This window comes from Sarcophilus harrisii, chromosome 6, assembly GCF_902635505.1.
Source record: "Sarcophilus harrisii chromosome 6, mSarHar1.11, whole genome shotgun sequence".
Classification (NCBI taxonomy): domain Eukaryota; kingdom Metazoa; phylum Chordata; class Mammalia; order Dasyuromorphia; family Dasyuridae; genus Sarcophilus; species Sarcophilus harrisii.
In genome coordinates, this window is record NC_045431.1 from 97,987,154 (window position 1) to 98,006,160 (window position 19,007).

The 19,007-nt window shown below is 36.6% G+C and overlaps 2 protein-coding genes across 6 annotated transcripts in view; one reads left to right on the forward strand and one right to left on the reverse strand.

Annotated features, from left to right (window-relative positions):
- PALLD (palladin, cytoskeletal associated protein) overlaps positions 1-16,249 on the forward strand; it is a 470,544-nt gene extending 454,295 nt beyond the window's left edge. For 4 of the 5 annotated variants that reach the window (XM_031943906.1, XM_031943908.1, XM_031943911.1 and 1 more), the window contains 6 exons: positions 1,583-1,677; positions 5,041-5,173; positions 8,940-9,147; positions 11,670-11,835; positions 12,372-12,505; positions 13,969-16,249. In XM_031943906.1, coding sequence (XP_031799766.1) covers positions 1,583-1,677; positions 5,041-5,173; positions 8,940-9,147; positions 11,670-11,835; positions 12,372-12,505; positions 13,969-14,141 — 909 coding nt within the window. In that variant the 3' untranslated portion in view covers positions 14,142-16,249. Of the gene's footprint in view, positions 1-1,582; positions 1,678-5,040; positions 5,174-8,939; positions 9,148-11,669; positions 11,836-12,371; positions 12,506-12,652; positions 12,704-13,968 lie in introns of all 5 variants that reach the window. The other variant, XM_031943909.1, reaches the window with a different exon arrangement.
- CBR4 (carbonyl reductase 4) overlaps positions 9,679-19,007 on the reverse strand; it is a 49,074-nt gene continuing 39,745 nt past the window's right edge. Inside the window, exon 6 of the mRNA XM_031943913.1 lies at positions 9,679-11,787. The gene's annotated coding sequence lies outside the window, so the exon portion shown is untranslated. The remainder of the gene's footprint in view (positions 11,788-19,007) is intronic.

Consider the following 19,007-nt stretch of genomic DNA (forward strand, 5'->3'; position numbering starts at 1 on the left):
TTTCATCAACCATTTTTCATTGGTTCTTCTATCTTGGCCATTCTCCTCTGGATGGGATCTAGCTTGTCAATGTCTCTGCTAGACTGGTACACAAAATTAAATATCCACCTCCAGATATGATGCGACAATAGACAGTCCTTTATTCTTCTGGACACTTGGGTTTTTCTCAGTGTTGCATTGAGGGGACTTGAGGTTTTCTGGTAACTATATCATGTGGTTATCTATTAATATATTGTTTCCTTAAAAGAAGTTTGGATCTGGAGCTCTCTCAAAGATTTAATTGGTCAGACTTACATTGCCCCTTTAATCACTTGTACTTTTAATCTAACTCCCACTGGGAACTTTTAGAGTCAACTACCCAGGGGAAAAAAAAAACCTGACACTTTCTTTTAGGGAGCTCACAACCAAATGTAACTGTAATTCTGTGCATATTCATGCAGCAGGGAAGGGGCAGTGGGCTGAGGCACAGGGAGGAAAGAGGAAAGAATGTCTAATCTGTCTGTTAAGTCAGGTTAAGATTTTGATGAGGGAAAAAATTCAAATAAGGAGTGAAGATTGTAAGATAGGGATTTCAATCCTTATCATTTGGGCCTTTTTTGTAGCTCCATTAAATCTTTCTGCCAAACTTAGGAAAACCCTAAAGAATTGAACAAATAAAAATTAATTTTCCTAATAGGTCAGCCATTATCTGTAAGTAAATCCATTCTTATAGCTATTTAACACACCTAATGATAAAAATCCTTAGACAGGCTATGTTCTTGGATGAGACTATGATGTTATAAGGGGATGATACTCCAAGTCCTTAACAATTTGCCAAAGAAACTTCTCAAAAAATGCTAATTTACACCATTCCAATACAACTTAATAGTTTTGGAAGTGATGCCATTGGTCATGCAATTCGAAAATTACTGGGATTAGAGAAATGTGCTCCTGGGAAGAGTAGATGAGGGATTAGAATATTCCAATTTTTATTTTGGAATCTGCAACAAGCCATAGATGTGACATCAATAAAAGACATATCCAAACATTTCATATGAAGGCTTCAAAAATCGTGAGGCACCAAAAAATGTAGGGGGAAGAGCTCTTATTTTCTTATTCTCTTACTCCTTACCTCCTTCCCTCCCTCTCTGCTTTTTTCCACCAGTGCCACTGGCTAGCTTAGATCTTGATTAACAGTAGTCCAGGCAGCAATAATTGTACTTGATTTGCAAATCATCAAAAGTGGTCCTGATGTTTAAAGACAACTCAGGCAAACAGTAATAGTAGATACCAGATGCTGAACCAAAACACAAAAAGAAGGGTCTCAGGAAGTACGCAGTGTTTTTTTTCCCCTTGCTCTGAAAATGGTGAATTAACAATCAATATTATCAAATCCTCAGAAAAAAAGGTGAGCACTTATTACATCACTGTTCCTTATCCCTTTCCTAGAAAAAGATGAATTATTGGTAACATTACAGGCTGATCTATAGTAGTCTTGAATGCTGAAAGCTAAACAAGAAATGTGGAGGCATTTGGCTACGCAAGTATTCAATTATGAATCATTTTTTCTTTTCCTTTTTAATTTTCCTATTATCTCTGACAGGGCCGAGTGAGTTGTACTGGAAGGCTGATGGTACAGGCTGTCAACCAGAGAGGCCGTAGTCCTCGTTCTCCCTCAGGCCAGCCTCATGTTAGAAGGTATTTTATTTATTTCCTTTGCATGGCTACTATAACAGTAATGGACACTGCCAGGATCATGTTTGGACTCCAAGACAGAATACATTCAGAAAACAAAGGTTTTTGACACCTTCTTGTATTTCTTTAAAGGATATTACAGGTCAGGATAAAGTTCATCTATCCAGTATTAAAAACCTGTTCACTTTCCCTGAGGGATGTTAGAGAGAAGAAAAGACTTTACAATTTTGCTTTTCCAAATAAAAAGCACAATTTATACATAGTGCAATACATGAGGGCTGAATTTTTAAACTGAAAACTCTAAGTCCAGATCCTGGTTCTCTTCTCTATCTGTGTGACCTTGGACATCCTCTTTAGGTCTGAGTTCCATCATCTGCAAAATGGAATCAGTATCCCTTAAAGGTACTTTCCATCTCTAAAGCTGTGATCACGTCATTCTCATAAGCAAATATTTGTCATATTTGAAAAAGTAAGGAAATCCATAACTTTCTCTCCAAGAAATTGATCTACAGGGTGCTTCTCTTAGGATTATTTCATTTAATAACAAGAATACAGGAAAGATCTGTGATCATATCAGAAATGGGAATTACTAGTATAGAGTACTATGAGTTCATATATAGAAGTCGTATTAAGTTGAGGTTAAATGACTTCTCTTTAGAAGAGCAAAGAGGCTATTGTGGGGATCATTGATTCAGCCTCCTTGTCCCCCACCTCCCAAAAAATCCCATCCTATGAAGAGTTGGTGTTGGGGGTTTCAGAAACAGCACATAATATTGTTTTACTATGAGATGTTTCAGGCAACTCCAAGGGCTTCTGTTTAGCTCATCCTATAATAAGTCAGATAGAAATAATTATAAAGGATAATAATTTAGATAAAATGCTATTCCCCTCCATCTCCTCATTTACATGGGCAATCAGCTTAGATCAGAGTGGCTCTCCTTCAGAGCAATGAGAATTATGCTGAAACCTCCAACAGCAACATCCCTTTAGATAGGTCTTTTATAACTCAAGTAGCAAAGATGGTACCAAGGCATCGAGAATGGGCTCTCTGCCTCTCTAAAAGGACAGTAGCCCTGCCTACATAAAGCAGATACACAGAAGAGCAGCCTCAAAAAGTTCTAGACGGGAGGCACAGTCCACAGCAACAAGCATTTTGTTTAAAGAGCTTTTTAGAAAAATAAATATGCAGTAAAGAGAGTAACAATAGATCCAAAAAGATGTCAGGATATGACAAGAGAAGAGAACCTGCTTAAGTATCAGGCAATGGGCATGTCTACACCTCCTCCACAAGACTGAATTATGGATCCACCCATGGATGGATATATTTCAGACACAGAGCCTTTGTCTGTGATATTTGAAAAAGCTTTCTTTGTTTTCTCTAACCAAATTTAATTGAAACTTCATTTTGGCAACATCAAGAATCTTTGTATTTATTTTTAATTGCTGTCACCACTCAAATTACAACCTATTTCTCTGGACACATATACAATGGAATAATAAACTTAACATGTGCATAAATCAAGCTTTTAGTTTTAATTCAGGCTCATCCTGTTCTTTAGCTCTTCTTTTAGTCACCTGTATTCATGTAAAGATTGTGCATTTTTCCTTCTCTGGTCATTTACATTAATCTGTGCTATTTGGTAGCATTTTTTTTTTTTATGTGATCTCCAATAAATGAGATCATTTTGTATGTATCAGTGCTTCTTCATAAACTAGACCTGTGCCTGAAGCAGGAATAAATAGATTATAAACAAGCTAACAATTATTTGCCTGTCACAGTAAGAACACTTTGAATTTGTTTCACTATTGCTTTCTCTATTTAAGTGTTCTTAAACTTAATTTACTGTGACTTCTAGCAGGACTCTCTATTTTTCCTTGTACTATCTTTTTAGTTTTCTCTGGAATTTGTTTAAATTATCTTGCTCCTAAAGATGAATTCTCAGCCTTCTTAAAGGGAGAAAGAATAAAAAACCCACATATGCCTGGTAAATTTCTTTTGATTTGTGTACTCTAAAGGACATTTTTGTAGATGTCATTGTGATCATGGAATCAAAGGAAAAGATGTCTTGTGGGGTTTTTTTGGTGGTTGTTGTTTCTCAGTTTGGTTGAGTTTTTTTGCAGGACAGTGGGGCTGATATGAAAAAGACTAGGAAAAGCTAGGTGATGCAGTGAATAGAGCTTTGGATTTAGAGTCAAGAAGAACCCAATACAAATCCAGACTCAGATAGTTGCAAGTAAGGAATGTGACCCTGGACAAGTCACTTAACTCAGTTTGCCTCAATTTACTCATCTGTAAAATGAGCTTAGAAGGAAATGGCAAACCACTCTAGTATCTTTGCCAAGAAAGTCCCAAAAGGATAATGAGTCAGACATTACTGAAAATAACTAAACAACAACAAAAATGAAAAGACTTCTTATCCAAAATGAGCTTTAATGCAAATGTGTTAGGACTATATAAAATAAATATTAAGTTTGAATTTCCCACAAATCTAAGAGCACAGTGGAAAGTTACAGTAATTTCCGTTAAAAAGAGTTGGGAGCAAATTAATGGGCAACAGCTGCTGCTACTTCTCAAAATTAAAGGAAAAATACTTCATTTGGAAAAAGAAAAAATCTAGTTTAAACAGTTCCAAAAGTCTTGGCGCTATTAAAACTTTAACATTGCATTAAGACTTTTGGGACACCTGTGTAACACTCATTTTTTTACCCCCATTTGTCTTCCTTTGAATTTGCAATGATTTTAAAGGTCCAATGACGATAAAAGTTCAGGCAGGATTTAAACAGTATGTGATAGTAGAGAGAACAGTACATTCAGACTAAGTCAGAACACTTGGATGGACTCCCATTTCTGCTGTGCCAATTACTTACCTGGGCACATAGACAGAAACACAGGCAGTTCAGCTTTGAAAGCTATAGCTTGAATTTGTTATGTACTTTAAAAAAAAACAGCAAGCTATACATAACAGACCTGCAGTTTCATGTATAATATTTTTTGTTCTATTATGAATACAGACATATGGCTTTTTTTATTTGGTATTTGGTAAGTTCAAAATAAAAAGAAATTTTTAAGAGCTTGGGCAAGTCAATTAATTTTTCTGAGCTTCACTTTATCTGCAAAAGGTGGTTGAACCAGCTTGTTTCTAAAGTCCTTTCCAGATGATTTTAAGGCCTATTGCAATTCATGTACTCTTAAATACAAGATTTGTTCCTAAATGAAATCCTAGTTTTAATATTTTTAAAAATTCCCTTATTGGTTGTCCCCCCCCCCCAAAAAAAAAGAGATTAAAAAATTAGAGCAATGTATCAGGTTCATCTATTATGACAAAAACAAAAAATAGAACTAAAACTATGTATCCTGTTCCAAAGGCCCCGATCTAGATCACGAGACAGTGGAGATGAAAATGAACCAATTCAAGAACGATTTTTCAGACCTCACTTCTTGCAGGCGCCTGGAGACCTAACTGTTCAAGAAGGAAAACTTTGCCGAATGGATTGCAAGGTAATTTGCTAACTGATTGCTTCCACTCTCACTTCATCTCAATATCATTCTTTTGCACTTCTCTTTTGGAAAAGTTATATAAAATCTAATAATGGTGTGCAATTTTTATTAACAGCATCAGGGAAGTTTCAAATAAGATTATTACAGCCTGAAAATTTTGATAAGCTTTCTCATTCCTTCTTTGGTTATGCTTCATATTATTAGTAAATATCTTCTCTACACATGCACTACAGACACATGGATGGAGATGTTAAAGTAGTGAATTTGGTTAATTTGATAAAGTACTAAGAAAATGCTCCCCTTTCCAGTCACATCTTATGTTTCTGTGTCCAAATTGTTTCCATTCTCATTTCTAAGAGAGTATCTAAAATAATAAAATGTCTAAGAGATATTTTCAGTATCCCATTGTTTTCTGCCCTAATCAAAGTCTTTGACTTTAAATTTTCATTTCAAGTATTAAAGGACCAATTATTCATTTCTAAAATATTTTGGGCGCCCTCTGCTGGTTCTCTCCGTTTTACAGAAAATAAATTAATCTCTATTTAGCATATTTTATCATGAAAGAGAAGTGAGGTCTTTTTTGGGGTGGGGAGGGGGAATGGGGTGCAGGGGAGAGGAATGAGAGATTTTATATATTTTATTATTTTGCTCTTGCACTGTACTTTAATCTAGGAAAGGATCTTTAAAACAAGTCATAGTTCAGATTTTAAAAGATCTGAAACATTAAAAAAATGCTTTTTTTTATACATAAAAAAATCAGTCTTATTTAAGATTCAATATGTACAAATTTATTATAATTTTCTGCCCTCAGTTAAAACCACCTAGTTTTAGGGAAATGGCTGACAATATACATTTTGAAACAAAAAACATTAATTAGCAAAGTATCTTTGTTGATTTTCATACTGGGATCTAAAATGGATAACTAATGTTTTAGTGGAAAACTGAACTAGATGACTACATGCTGTGGGATCTACTATAGGAAAAACGTCAGTTATACATTGTTGCTTCACACTAAGCTTTATTCCTTCAAAATATGCCAAAAACTTGAGCTTTTCACCCCTCGGGTGCATTCTTAGGACCTGACTCTCCTTGATTTGGTACTAAGCCTGAGGGAGTACAGTTTTTCCCTGTCCATTAGTTATAAGTGTATTTATTTCCCCATTCCCACACATTTCTTGAGAACCGAAACTGTCCAAAATGATGTCCAAAAAGGTGACTTTTAACCCCTGAGATCATACAATGTTACTGTGCCTGCGGGGGCAAGGGGAGGGGGAAGGACAAAGAAATGGCTGAGGGGTGGAATGAAGGAGCATTTTTTACTTCACATGAGTAACTCTTCCCATTGGAATTGATCCAATATAGATTGGATGGTTAGAACAGGACAAAAACTCTGGGCGTTTCTTCTCACTTAAAAAAGGAACTTCACTTAGTGGGCTGGCCCTGTAGTGTGAGAAAAGTAGATCCAACCTGCTATGACACTGAAGTTCTCAGAGAAGCCTTGGGGCTTGCCTAAAGCATCTTCCCACCATTCCCACCTCCACAATGGCATCCTTGGGTGACAGTAACACAGGACAGTCAGTGATACCACAAAAATGAGGACAGAAAAGATGGGAAGGTGACCAAGGTGGGGGAAATGCTCCCCTCTCCAAATCTATATTGTTTATGTCCAGATCCTCTATGGCTCTGATCCCCATGAGAAATTTGACTTCTTACAATATTTGGAATATCATTTGATTTGATTTTTAAGATATTCTTACAGAAGTCTTCCCTTTCATTCTGCTCCCTATATGTGAGGAGGAGACACCTTTAACAACGATGAGGTCCATTCAAAGGATTTAAATTCAAAACACTGTAGGCAGAATCAAATGAATGACACGTAGCCAGAATGGAATTTGGAACTTCAGTGACAGATTTTGGCACAGTTGGATCTTCAAAGAGACAATTGTTTTATAAACCAGCTGACATCTTTTTTGTCTGTGAATTTCCCATGAGAGGAGAGGGGTGGGTGGGAAGTACCCTTAAATGGTATTTTTCTCCCATTCTGAATCAAGGGCAAAACTGGAAAAAGCTGACAGATGGCAGCCTTCCTCTGGCTTCACAGTGCATCATGTTATTAGCAATTAAATGGCTTTTATCTGATTTCTGGTCAACACAACTGTCATGATTTTAAAATGTTAAGATGTTTCTATTGTGATTCTAATTTGTGGAGATTGCTTTCTGGTTAATCTCAAGTTGCTTTTGTTACCCAGTTTCCAGGGTTATTAAAATAATAATCCTTGGTACTGATTGAAATATTAAATAGTATCTCTTATAGCTTTGGCAGTCCCACAGTGAAAGAAGTGATTATACTGTGTGAGGGCTGTGTGAGGGCTGAATGAGGTATTCATCATTATCATTGTTCTGCATCTTTCCAAAAACTTAACCTGACATCATCTTAATAATCCTCACATTCTGGTGAGGTCATACAGCATTAAACTTTTTTTTTATCACCATTGCACTGATGAAAATTAATTTTGCTAACAAGGAAGTCATAATATCATGAATGAAAAAATGAAAAAATATTTACCCAGCACTTACCATATGCCAGTTGCTAAACTAGGTATTAAAGATACAAAAAGAAAAAAACAATAATCCTTGCCCTCAAGAAGTTTACATTCTAATGTGGGAAGACAAAATATAAAGAGGGCAATAGTCAAAGAGACCAAGGAATTCATAGGGACATTAAGTGTTGTCAGTGCAAGTGATTTCCAGGAATAAGAATACTGACTTCATTGCTGTTACCAGAGCAAGAAGTAAAAAGACAAGAGAATGAGTAGGGTAAACATAGTTGCACACCATAAGGATGGCTCTGGATCAAGATCATAGAACCTTAAGGTTTGGAAGGGATCTTAAAGGTCATCTTGAATCATGAGATCACATGTTTAGAACTGGAGGGATCTTTAGAGGAAATAAATATTATCTTAGAATTTAGAACTGGAGGGGAATCTTAGAAAACACCCATTCCAATCTCTTAATTTTACTGGTCTGCTGCTCAGAGAGATTTGAGTGATTTGTCCAAAAATAACACAGATTATAAATGCGGAGCTGTGTTGTGGGACTCGGGTCTCTTTAATTCTAAATTTCAGAGTTCAGCAAGTCCTATCAGAAACATTAATGCTATCACTGAGGCTCTCCAAGGAAAGAAATAGACTTCTATCACAAGGAAGCTCATTCCATTACTCAGGGCCTTGAATTACGAGAAAGTTCTTTCATTGGACCAAAATCTGCCTCTCTGTGACTTCTACCCTGCTGGTCCTAGTTCTGTCTTCTGGGCACCATAGAATAACAGTCTCTCTTCCAAATAACAAGGGCATGTTGGTTCAAATATTTGAAGATAGTGATTATATCTGCTTAAAATTTTCTTTTCTCCAAGCTAGCCAGACCTATTTTTGCCACCCATTTCCCCATTAGATTATGAGTTTGAGGGCAGGGATTTTTTTTGTTTGTTTGTTTTTTGTTTGTCTTCTTTATACTATGCTTGGTGCTTTAAAAAATGGGTATTGACTAAGCTGTCATTCATTCAATGAATCTTTGGTGATAGATTTAATTGCCAAAAAGAAAAAAAAAAATTATCCCACACAAGAAAAACTTCTTAACCTAAAAGTCTAAGGGACCTTTGGAGGCCAGCTCCAATCTCTCAACCCCCTTCCTTCACTAATTTGTAACTATATCAAGGTACTGTTTGTTCAAAGCATTTTGAGTTTCCATTAATTACTTTCTAATTAAGGTCAGTGGATTACCAACCCCAGATCTGAGTTGGCAACTGGATGGAAAGCCTATTCGCCCTGACAGTGCTCACAAGATGTTGGTGCGTGAGAATGGTGTGCACTCCTTGATCATCGAACCTGTCACATCCAGAGATGCTGGCATCTATACATGTGTAGCCACCAACCGAGCTGGGCAGAACTCATTTAGCCTGGAACTCATCGTTGCTGGTAATTATTTTGCAATACCTTCCTCTCTCCCAACACCAGATTCTATGATATTATCTCTTCTGTGTGTTTTGCCATATTTCTAAATATATTCCAAATATATTTCCATTCTCTCTATATATTTCTAATCGCAAAAAATGCCATCAGTCGGGTATAGGTACAAGACAAGCAAACACTTGTACCCCCCAATAGTCAGCCAGCGCTTTTATATATTTTCTTTTCTCTTTTCCCAACTACTTCCCACAAACCTAACCAAGGGAGAAAGAATTCTAGTCAATTCATTCATCTTTCTGTGAATAAGATTGTTCTCTACCAGGAGAGAGTGAAAGAATGACAGCTACAACTTCCAGAGAGCTGTCATTAGAGCTTTGTGTCTGCTTGTGTCTAGCCATTAAAGGGGATGCCTTGCACTTCTCCAAATGAGTGAATGAGTAGCCTTAAACAGAGCTACTTTACCTCCAAATTCAAATTAATCTCGTTTGCTGTGTTATTTTCTATTCCTATTATAATATGCCTCTTTTTTCCCCAATCACACTTCTCCTGCATGAAATTCTTTACTCCATTTCTCACATGTTTTACTGGTTTCTCCTTGGAACATAATGCATCTCATTATCAGTAGGCTGTCCACTGTCCACCTATTTGGCCAAAGCAACGAATTCACTCATAATATGGTAGACAAAATAGAGGAGGGTGGTGTTTCAGAATTTTATTCTTTGCTAACTTTGAAGTGCTGTTTTATAAGCCACTTATTATTGTTGTTTGTTGCTATTAAGATGAAAAATATTCATTATTATGTATCTCTAAAGGAGAGTTTCAAAGTATTCTCATGGGCTAAATCCTAATATGAATATTGATTTTTTTCCTCTCCCCCAAAACAAAGTAATTCAATAAACATTTGTTAATGCATTAATAAATCTGTTTATTAATACTTATTTTATGCACCTATTTATGTGCATGACACAACATTAGTCACTAGGAATCCAAAGGCAAATAAAGTAGTATTTACCCTTTGAAGCACACATTCTATTGAAAACCAAATAATCATATGGAGTTAGCTTAGGCTCTGACCAAGAATTACGGTACTTATAGGACTTAAGTAGAGACCTATGGAAAAACTTATCCCTGCTATGATTCTTCACACATGGATAGATAGGAATTTATTCCTCCAAGTATTCTTCCACTAACCATACAGCAGTCTTTGTTCTTGTTAAATATGCATTTGGCTCTTTCTGGTTCTCATGTGCTGGGACCACAGGATTTACACCAAATGTATTGACTTTCTTGAGGTATTATTATCACAATTTGTGAATTTTTTGAGCTATCTTTTCCAACCCAGGATATAGAAATGGCAAATATACTTCTGTATCCTGTTCACTCCATTGTCCTTCCCTCTTCACATCCTCTCTCTTTAAAAAACAGACAAAACCCTGCCAAATTCAGCCTAATTAAAATTATAATTCTCCAAAAAGATTTAGAGAATTTTGAAGCTAGTCTTTTTTGTTTTGTTTTGTTTTGTTCGTGGCTCCATTTTGGTTGAATGACCACTAGAGGGTGATATAGACATGCATACATTCAAAAATTGTTTAATACTCAAAGAAGACATTAGGCCTTATTTTTATGGATCACTTCCACTACTAATAGCAAGCGTTAAAGCATTAGCACCAGAAACATCAGTGTGTGTTTCTTTCTTCAGAGATAAGGGAAATAAAGCAGTTTGTTTATTTTTTCCTAGACTTCAAAGGGCATAGAACCAACCAACTGATCAAACTAAGAGATTTATATATAGGACAAAAGTACCTGTATATTCCCTTAGATCAAGGAGGTGATTATAAATACTGTACTCTCATAAATCTGAGAATTTTCCAACATGAGCTTTCTCTCCCATGATGTATACAGCAAACCATCCATACCTACACCCCAGTTCCTCCCAAAAATGTAAAAAAAAAAACCAAAATTGCACATACTCTATTTTTCACATTTCACTTTAAATCCTAGATTTGAAATAATCTTGAACCGAATAGTCTTGCTTTGTAAAGTTAATGTACAAATCTTTCAAGGGTTGTTCAATAAGCATAAGATAACTAGGGAAAATTAATTGAAATAAATTTGACTTCAGCTAAATGTGCTGGCTTTGGAAACAAGCATGCCATAGTTTTCCACTAGGTGGCAGCTGGCAGAAGCAATTAATTCCTCGCAAAAGGAATTAAAGCTAACCCAGATGCTTAGGTTGGGGCTAGGAGACTCATACAGCCGCCTGACAGAGCCATTGAATGGAGCAGATGGTCAATGCACTATGTGGGCTGAGTGGTCTGAATTAACTGCTGAAATAAATGAGCAGAATGGAGGATGGGCCTGGGTTTGGTTAGTGAAAGGGTGATCTGAGATTAGAACGAAGGGAAGAGCAAGAGTGGAAAATTAAAAGATGCACTCAGACTAAGTTTTTAAAGCACTTCTCAGTCCTCCATAGTGTGGCCCCCGGAATGCAGAATAAATACTGATAAAGGGTTCTTTTCATGTTTTCCCAGCTAAGGAAGCACACCAAGCCCCTGCGTTTCTTGAGAAGCTGCAGAACACAGGAGTTGCTGATGGGTACCCAGTGCGACTGGAATGCCGTGTTTCTGGAGTTCCTCCACCTCAGATATTCTGGAAGAAAGAAAATGAGTCGCTCACTTATAGCACTGACCGCGTGAGGTTGGACTGAATATATGATTCTGTCAAGTTCAATTAGTTTGAATCAAAAACAAGGCTTTTCTTATTTTGTAACAAAATAATAGTAAAATCAGTCTAAACTGAAGTGTCCCTAGTTAAGAGGCACAAAGCTTTGGGTGAGATGTTACCAATGATCTGAGAAAAAAAAAAAGCAAGTTTTGCTCAATCTAAAATAATATTTTTTTTAAATCCTTTAAATTTTTCTTAGTATTTCACAAGATGAATTCATTTGTTTTAATATTCAATCAGGAGAAATGTCTAGTGGTGTTTTTGTTTTTTTTCCTAAGCCAAAAACTCAGCTAGAAATTAAATACACAGATTTATTCCACCCCTTGACGTCTGCTCTTATATCCCATTAACATTAATGGGGCTTGCCTGCCTCTCCAGAATAAGTAGACCCCATTATCTACGACTTGAAAAATTCTGCTTCTAATGATCTAATTAAAAATAATGCTGCATGTCCAAAGCCACTTTTAAAATTTTATTTAGAGCCCTAATGACCTTCTCCTTCTCACCAGCATGCACCAGGATAATCACGGCTACATCTGCCTGCTCATTCAAGGAGCTACAAAAGAGGATGCTGGATGGTATACTGTGTCGGCAAAAAATGAAGCTGGGATTGTGTCATGCACTGCAAGGCTGGATGTTTACAGTGAGTTTATCTTTTGTATTCATCCTATCCTGAAAATTAAGATAGCTCATTGTTGCATCAATCAACTTGGAGGTAGCCCAATCAATTTCTATGAAAGTAATCCATTGACAGAAAGGTTTATATTGCTCTTTTTCTTTCTATTTGTAGTTTCTCGACACTAATAGTGACCCACATCAGGAGAACAAATACACTGTCAAAGTATAAGTCAAGATCTTTAAAAGCAAAATATGCATGCTAATATTTCTTTCTTTGCATAGTCAGCTATAAAATTGGCTTTTTTACTTAAGCATCTGTAGTAGTAGGCAAAGGCATGTTTACATTCATTTTAAAGATGTTTTTGTTGTTACTGGGCTCAACAAATGACAATCTTTAATGTCTCCTTGTGTCATAATTCTATTATAATCTTAAAGTGCACTCTAGAAATGAACACTAATGAGCCAAGAATGCATATGCTCTGTTGTAGCTTATTGCTTTCTTAGCCAAAGTCTCTTAATATAGCTTCAGCAGTGGATTTTTACCAGCATTTGTATGTGTGTCTGTGTCTGTGTATATGTGCGTGTGTGGTATGCAGCTATACACATGCACAAAGTGTACCATTCCTTTGTTTTAAATAGGGGATATTTGTGTAAGTATGTCAATAATGTTTCTTAGGCCAGGCAAAGTATTTCTATAAAATTTTTGGATCAACACAATATGGTCATGAGCCTTTATGTACATATATGTATGTTATATGTTGTGAGTGATTCATAACCACTAGAAAAATGAAATTTGTTTTATTTCAATTTGTCAACTTCATTTGGATTAAAAACAGTTTTGTGGAAATCCCTCCTGGGAAGATTCACTCAAACTGACCTCCCCCAATCTCTTTTCATGGATTAGAGTTTTTAACATCCTATGCTAAGCACTTAGGGTACCTAACAGCATCCATGATGATGGATAGAAGAAATAGGTTTGGATTGGGGAGAGGAGGCATTTTAACTTCACAATAATGCTTTACAAAGCTTAGAACAACCCTATGAGATCTAAGCTTTGAGAGGGAGAAGAAAATGAGATGGATTTTTTTTTTTTTTTTTTTTTTTTTTTTTTTTGGTGAGGGATGAGTAGAGCCATGTTGCTTAAAGAATATTTCAGAAGATTCTCCTTGGGAAACTCCTTTGGAGAAAAGATAAATTTTATATATTCTGGCTGTGATGACCATAGTATACTGGAGAGGAGCAAAATGTAGATGAAGTAAATAAATAAATAAAATAATAAATAAAGCAAGATTAGGTTGAGGGTCAGGAAGGGAGTAGAGAGCAGAAAACAGAATGGTCACCCAATCTCATTTGGTTGGTTGAGTTGGTCATCCTGTTTTCCAAACAGAATGCATGTTGGTGTTTATTTGGGCAAGAACTTTTGAATTTACTTCCATCAACCGAGAATCTATCCTCTGCTTAAGCCCTGACTCTTCTGTCTTTCTGTAGCCCAGTGGCACCAGCAGCCCCAGAGCACCAAGCCAAAAAAAGTGCGGCCCTCAGCCAGTCGTTACGCAGCACTTTCAGACCAAGGACTGGACATCAAAGCAGCGTTTCAGCCTGAAGCCAACCCGTCTCATCTAACCTTGAATTCAGGCTTGGTAGAGAGCGATGATCTGTAGATCCCGTGTTATTTCCAAAGCAGAAACACTGAAAGCCATTGCCTTGACCAACCATATTCCTTTGTCACTTTATGTAAAAGGCAGACACACACCTTTGACTACATTCAAGAGATAAAGAACACCATCACCATACTTTTCTAATTTACTATTATACCCAATGGAGAGTATTAGTAGCTGGTATTCATAGAAATGTACACTTTGCACCAAAAATTCACATTCATCCAATTTTTAAATTTTGAAAACTGCTATGAGTATTTGTCAGAAATGCCAAAGCACTAAAGGAAACCAATTGAGCAAAAGCAAACACGGTTTATGTGCATCACCAAGTGCCTTTAACACAAAACAAGCTCGCTAGTGCTCCTCAGCACAGTGTGAAATGCTTAATCGGAGGCAGTTGGACTACAAGTCAAAACTAAAACATGATGCAAAAGTGGCAATGCATCGAGACAGCTACAGTGAAGAAGTGCAATATGTTAGAATCCAAAAGGACAAATATATCCAAGTAAACTTTGCCTTCTCTGCAAATTGCTTCCTATTATATCATAGAGAAAGAACTACTTGCCTTAAATGTTCATTGATAGCAACACCTTAGTTCTTTTCTTCCTGTGTGTGTAGTATTTTTTCTCTTCCCATCCCCTTCCCTGTCCAACCCCCTTGCCACCTTTCTCCCCACCCCACCCCCATCCCACCCCCGCTGGAAGCTTATTTACAATCCATATGAAAAGGCTAATTTAAGTATCAATAATTTAATGTATTTTGAATAAGAGCTGAAGTGTATAGTACAGTCTGTTCCATGGAAGGAATCCAAATGCCCCCATGACAACCACGGCATATTGTTCTAGGAGAATGGATAGGAGAAGAGAAAGGAGGTAGCGGAATACAGGAAAATGCTGCCAGTGTGATTATACTGCCTTCGTTGAACTGAACTGGAAGGAACAGGGAAATGGTAAAGACCAGGTCTTTCTTTGTTGTTGAATGAATCTCAAATCTAGTTTAAAAAAAAAAACAAAACCCACTGCCATTCATAAAACTAGAATGCTGCAGTGGGCTACAAGTTTAGAGTATGTGTAAGGAGGGAATTTCCGTGTATGTGGCATCTCTGCTGTGTCTGAGACTGGAGCAGTATAGAGGCAAGTTGAAATGGACTGAGTCTGTGGGACTGATGTAAATGGCAAGTAAGCACCTGTGGGAACTGGTTTCATGGCTACTTAAAGGAAATAAATTAGCTTGGAGAGAGGCAAAAACAGACTTGTGCCATAATGTATTATACTTCATGGTACATACATGGTCATGGCAAATGGTAAATATCAATTTACTTTTCTGCTGCGCTATAATCCAGTGACCCTCCTCTAAGAAGGGACAATGTTACACGAAATACATGAAGATGTTAGATTAAAGGCTGCTTTCCAAGTGCAAGGCGATTTGATATCAAACTGGACTGGGCAGATTCTGACCAGACTTGGAGGTCTTAATTCAGAACCAAGCCATTTTAATAAGGGGAAAATAATTAGGCTGAACGAGAAAACATGAGGTTTTGATGGTACTTTGCTATGAAAGGAAAACACTGTATTCCTTATACGAAGCACATATATCTTTCATTATTTATAATAAAAATGTTGAAATCTATCTCAGCTCAGTTATTCAAGTCAATACTTAGTTTGTTTGTTTTGTTGTTTTTTTAAAGAATTTTATAATTGTGTACCACCCCATGTATTTTGCATTACAGCTACACATGTATTGCTTTGTACCTCTTTGTAAGAACACCAACCAGGTTTTAAGTGATTGATGAACTTTCGCACATAGGGTAGCTGTTGTTCTCTGCGGAGTGATACCAGTTTTCTGACCACGCTCATACACATGGCTAATATGAATTTAAGATGCAGTACACAGTCTGTCCTGGAACTATTCTACCTATACTTTAGAAATGTCATGTATCAGTTGCCAAATTTTTCTGAATGTGACTTGCTAACTTACTGGTTTTTAGCTTCACTAGCATTATTTCGCCACCTTTTATTTGTATTTATAAAGAAACAATGTACTAGCATACTACTTTGGATTGTCGTGTTGATATCATGTGGTTTTAACATCAATAAATATTTAACAAGTAAGACAGTTGTCATTTTCTGAAGCAAGATATTTGGTGTTTTTCTTAATGCAAAGGTGCAAGTTATTCTATGAGAATGCCATCCAAAGTACATTCTAACACTATATTATCCAAAGGAATAATTGTGCAAATATTCTACAGATGGTGCAAAGCTAGAGGAGGGAGCTGAGTAGGGGAAGGATTCTTACTAAGTGACAAAATCATAACCCAACAAGATCTTACTACTTTAAAATCATAGGCCAAAACTAATAAGATAAAAATGGATAAATATAAACATCTGCTTCAAAAAGTTGACTTCACAAGTGCAGGATGGAGACAATTCAGGCAGAAAAAAGTAGTTCAATAGGAGTCAATATGTCATAGTTGCCAAAAAAATTTTTTAAAAAGCTTCTGTAATTATGTTGTTTTGTTGTTGAGTCGTTTCAGTGGCGTCCTGGCAAAGCGATTTGCCATTTCCTTCTCCAGCTCATTTGACAGATGAGAAAATTGAAGCAAACAGGGTTAAGTGATCAGTCCAGGATCACACCGCTAATAAGTATCTGAGGCTGGATTTGGGTGCAGGACCACTGGACTCTGAGGCTAGCATTCTATACACTACCATCTAGCTGCCCCAGAGCAATCATGAGGCAACATTAAATGAAGTATTTTGACCTGGTTAAGTCATATCTGATGTATTGTGTTTAGAACTGGACCCCATAATTTAGAAATTACATTGATAAACTGTGTATGTCCAAAGCAGGAGAAGCAATATGACAAGGGCCTATTACAACCAGCATGCATTGAAGGAACTGGGACTATTTGGCCTGGAGAAGAATAAACTAAGACTTTTTTTTTTTGGGGGGGGGGTGATATGTGAGAGGTGTCTTTAAATATTTGAAGAATATCTGTAGAAGCAGGATTAGACTTGTTCTGTTTGGTCCTACCTCATAAAATGAATTCTAGTTAGAATTTCAGAATTAAATACATTAACTAATTCAGTAAAATGGACCTGTTTTGGCTTGATGTACAGAAAGAGCTCCTAACAGTGATGGGCCATCTCAGAAGACTCTTTAGACCAACACTTCATGGACATGAAAGGAGGATGTTCTGTCCGTTCCAACTAAGACTATGGATCACTTATATCCAGTCTACACAAAGCATTGGGGTTCTATCAAATGTCCTTGCTGCATGGCAGTCAGTCAACAAGCATTTATTAAGCACTTATTGTGTGCCAGGCACTGTTCTAAGCACTGGAAATACAGAGGCAAAAAACAAAACAAAACAAAAAACCACCACCAACTGTCCCTTTCAAGGAGAACTTATATTTTAGGACTAGAAATATTTAAGGCACTATTTTTCTTCCCAGTACTTCTTTTTCCTAGTCTCTTTCCAGAGAAAATTCCTCCTTGCTTTTATTATTTAAAAATGATATTAGTGTTTTGAGTGTGAATCCTAAATTGAGTTTTTGCCCATTTCCCTAAAATAATGCAAATTCTAATTCTAATTTATGTGATTAGAATTTGGAATAATTTATATCCTAAAGCAGCATGCAACTGAGAAAAGGGATTTCACTTAGAAAATTTCCAAACCCATTAAAGTAGAGCAGATGGTATGACCAAATCCAGATATTTTAAAAGAAAATTTAATTTGAAGGAAGGTGATTATATGTGTATGAAACAGGCCTAGATGATTAGATTAAAATATTCAGGAAATGCTTCATTGAAATAATGTGGGTTGAGCTGAGACTTAAAGGCCAAGATATTAATTTGGATGGCCAAGAGTAATGGATCAGAGGCAAGAATAAATGCGATCTTTTGGTGGAAGAAGGGTTTATAGTGGGGACCACTCAAAGACAGGTGGGGCTGCTTGCTGAAGGCTTTGAATGGCAGGGTGAAGGAATTTGGACTTTAGCCTGTGGGCAACAGAGAGTCAATAAAGAAAAATTGGGGACGAGGGAGTAAAATGATTAAAGCAGTGTTTTATGAAACATTGCCATTAATGCATAGGAAATCTTGGAGAGAGTTGGGCAGCTGCTGGTTTTCTCCAAGGATCTCTTTACTGGAAGTTTCGTGGGGGTTCATCATTACATATGCTATACAAGTTTGTGCAACAGTGAAGGTAGAGGTCCCAAGTCTGATTCTATCACCGAGTGGTAGCTTCAGAAATATTTTTGCCTTTCCTACCTCTAAAATATGTGTAGTAATTTCTTTTTGCAATATCAACGTGCTTGGAGATCCTCAGATAAATTATTTGGGGAGAATCCAATACTTAATATGCAGTGGTGGGAATATAAGTAACTAATAAAACAGCAACCTTAGAAATTATATGGAAATGATCATTAGAATGAAAAATAGAGTAAATATAAAGTTTCTAAGAAAATGATTTGGACAGGCACCATAAATAAAGTTATGAGTTAATATGAAAATACAGAACAGAAAAACATTGCAGACAAGGGGAAAATTAAGTAAGAAAGACACTATAAACAGATGTGAAGAATGCAGAACCAAGAGAACAATATGTTCTTCTTGTTTAGTCATGTCCAACTCTCTGTGACTCTATATGGGGTTTTCTTGGCAAAGATTCTGGAGTGGTTTGCATTTCCCTCTCCAGCTCATTTTACAGATGAGCAAACTAAGGCAAGGAAGATTAAGTGACTTCCCTAGCGTCACAAAACTAAGTGTTTGAAGCCAGATTTGAACTCAGGAAGATGAGTATCTTCAGGCCAATACTCCAGCCTCCTAGGGGCCCCTAAGAGAAAAACATACATAATCACAAATAATGTA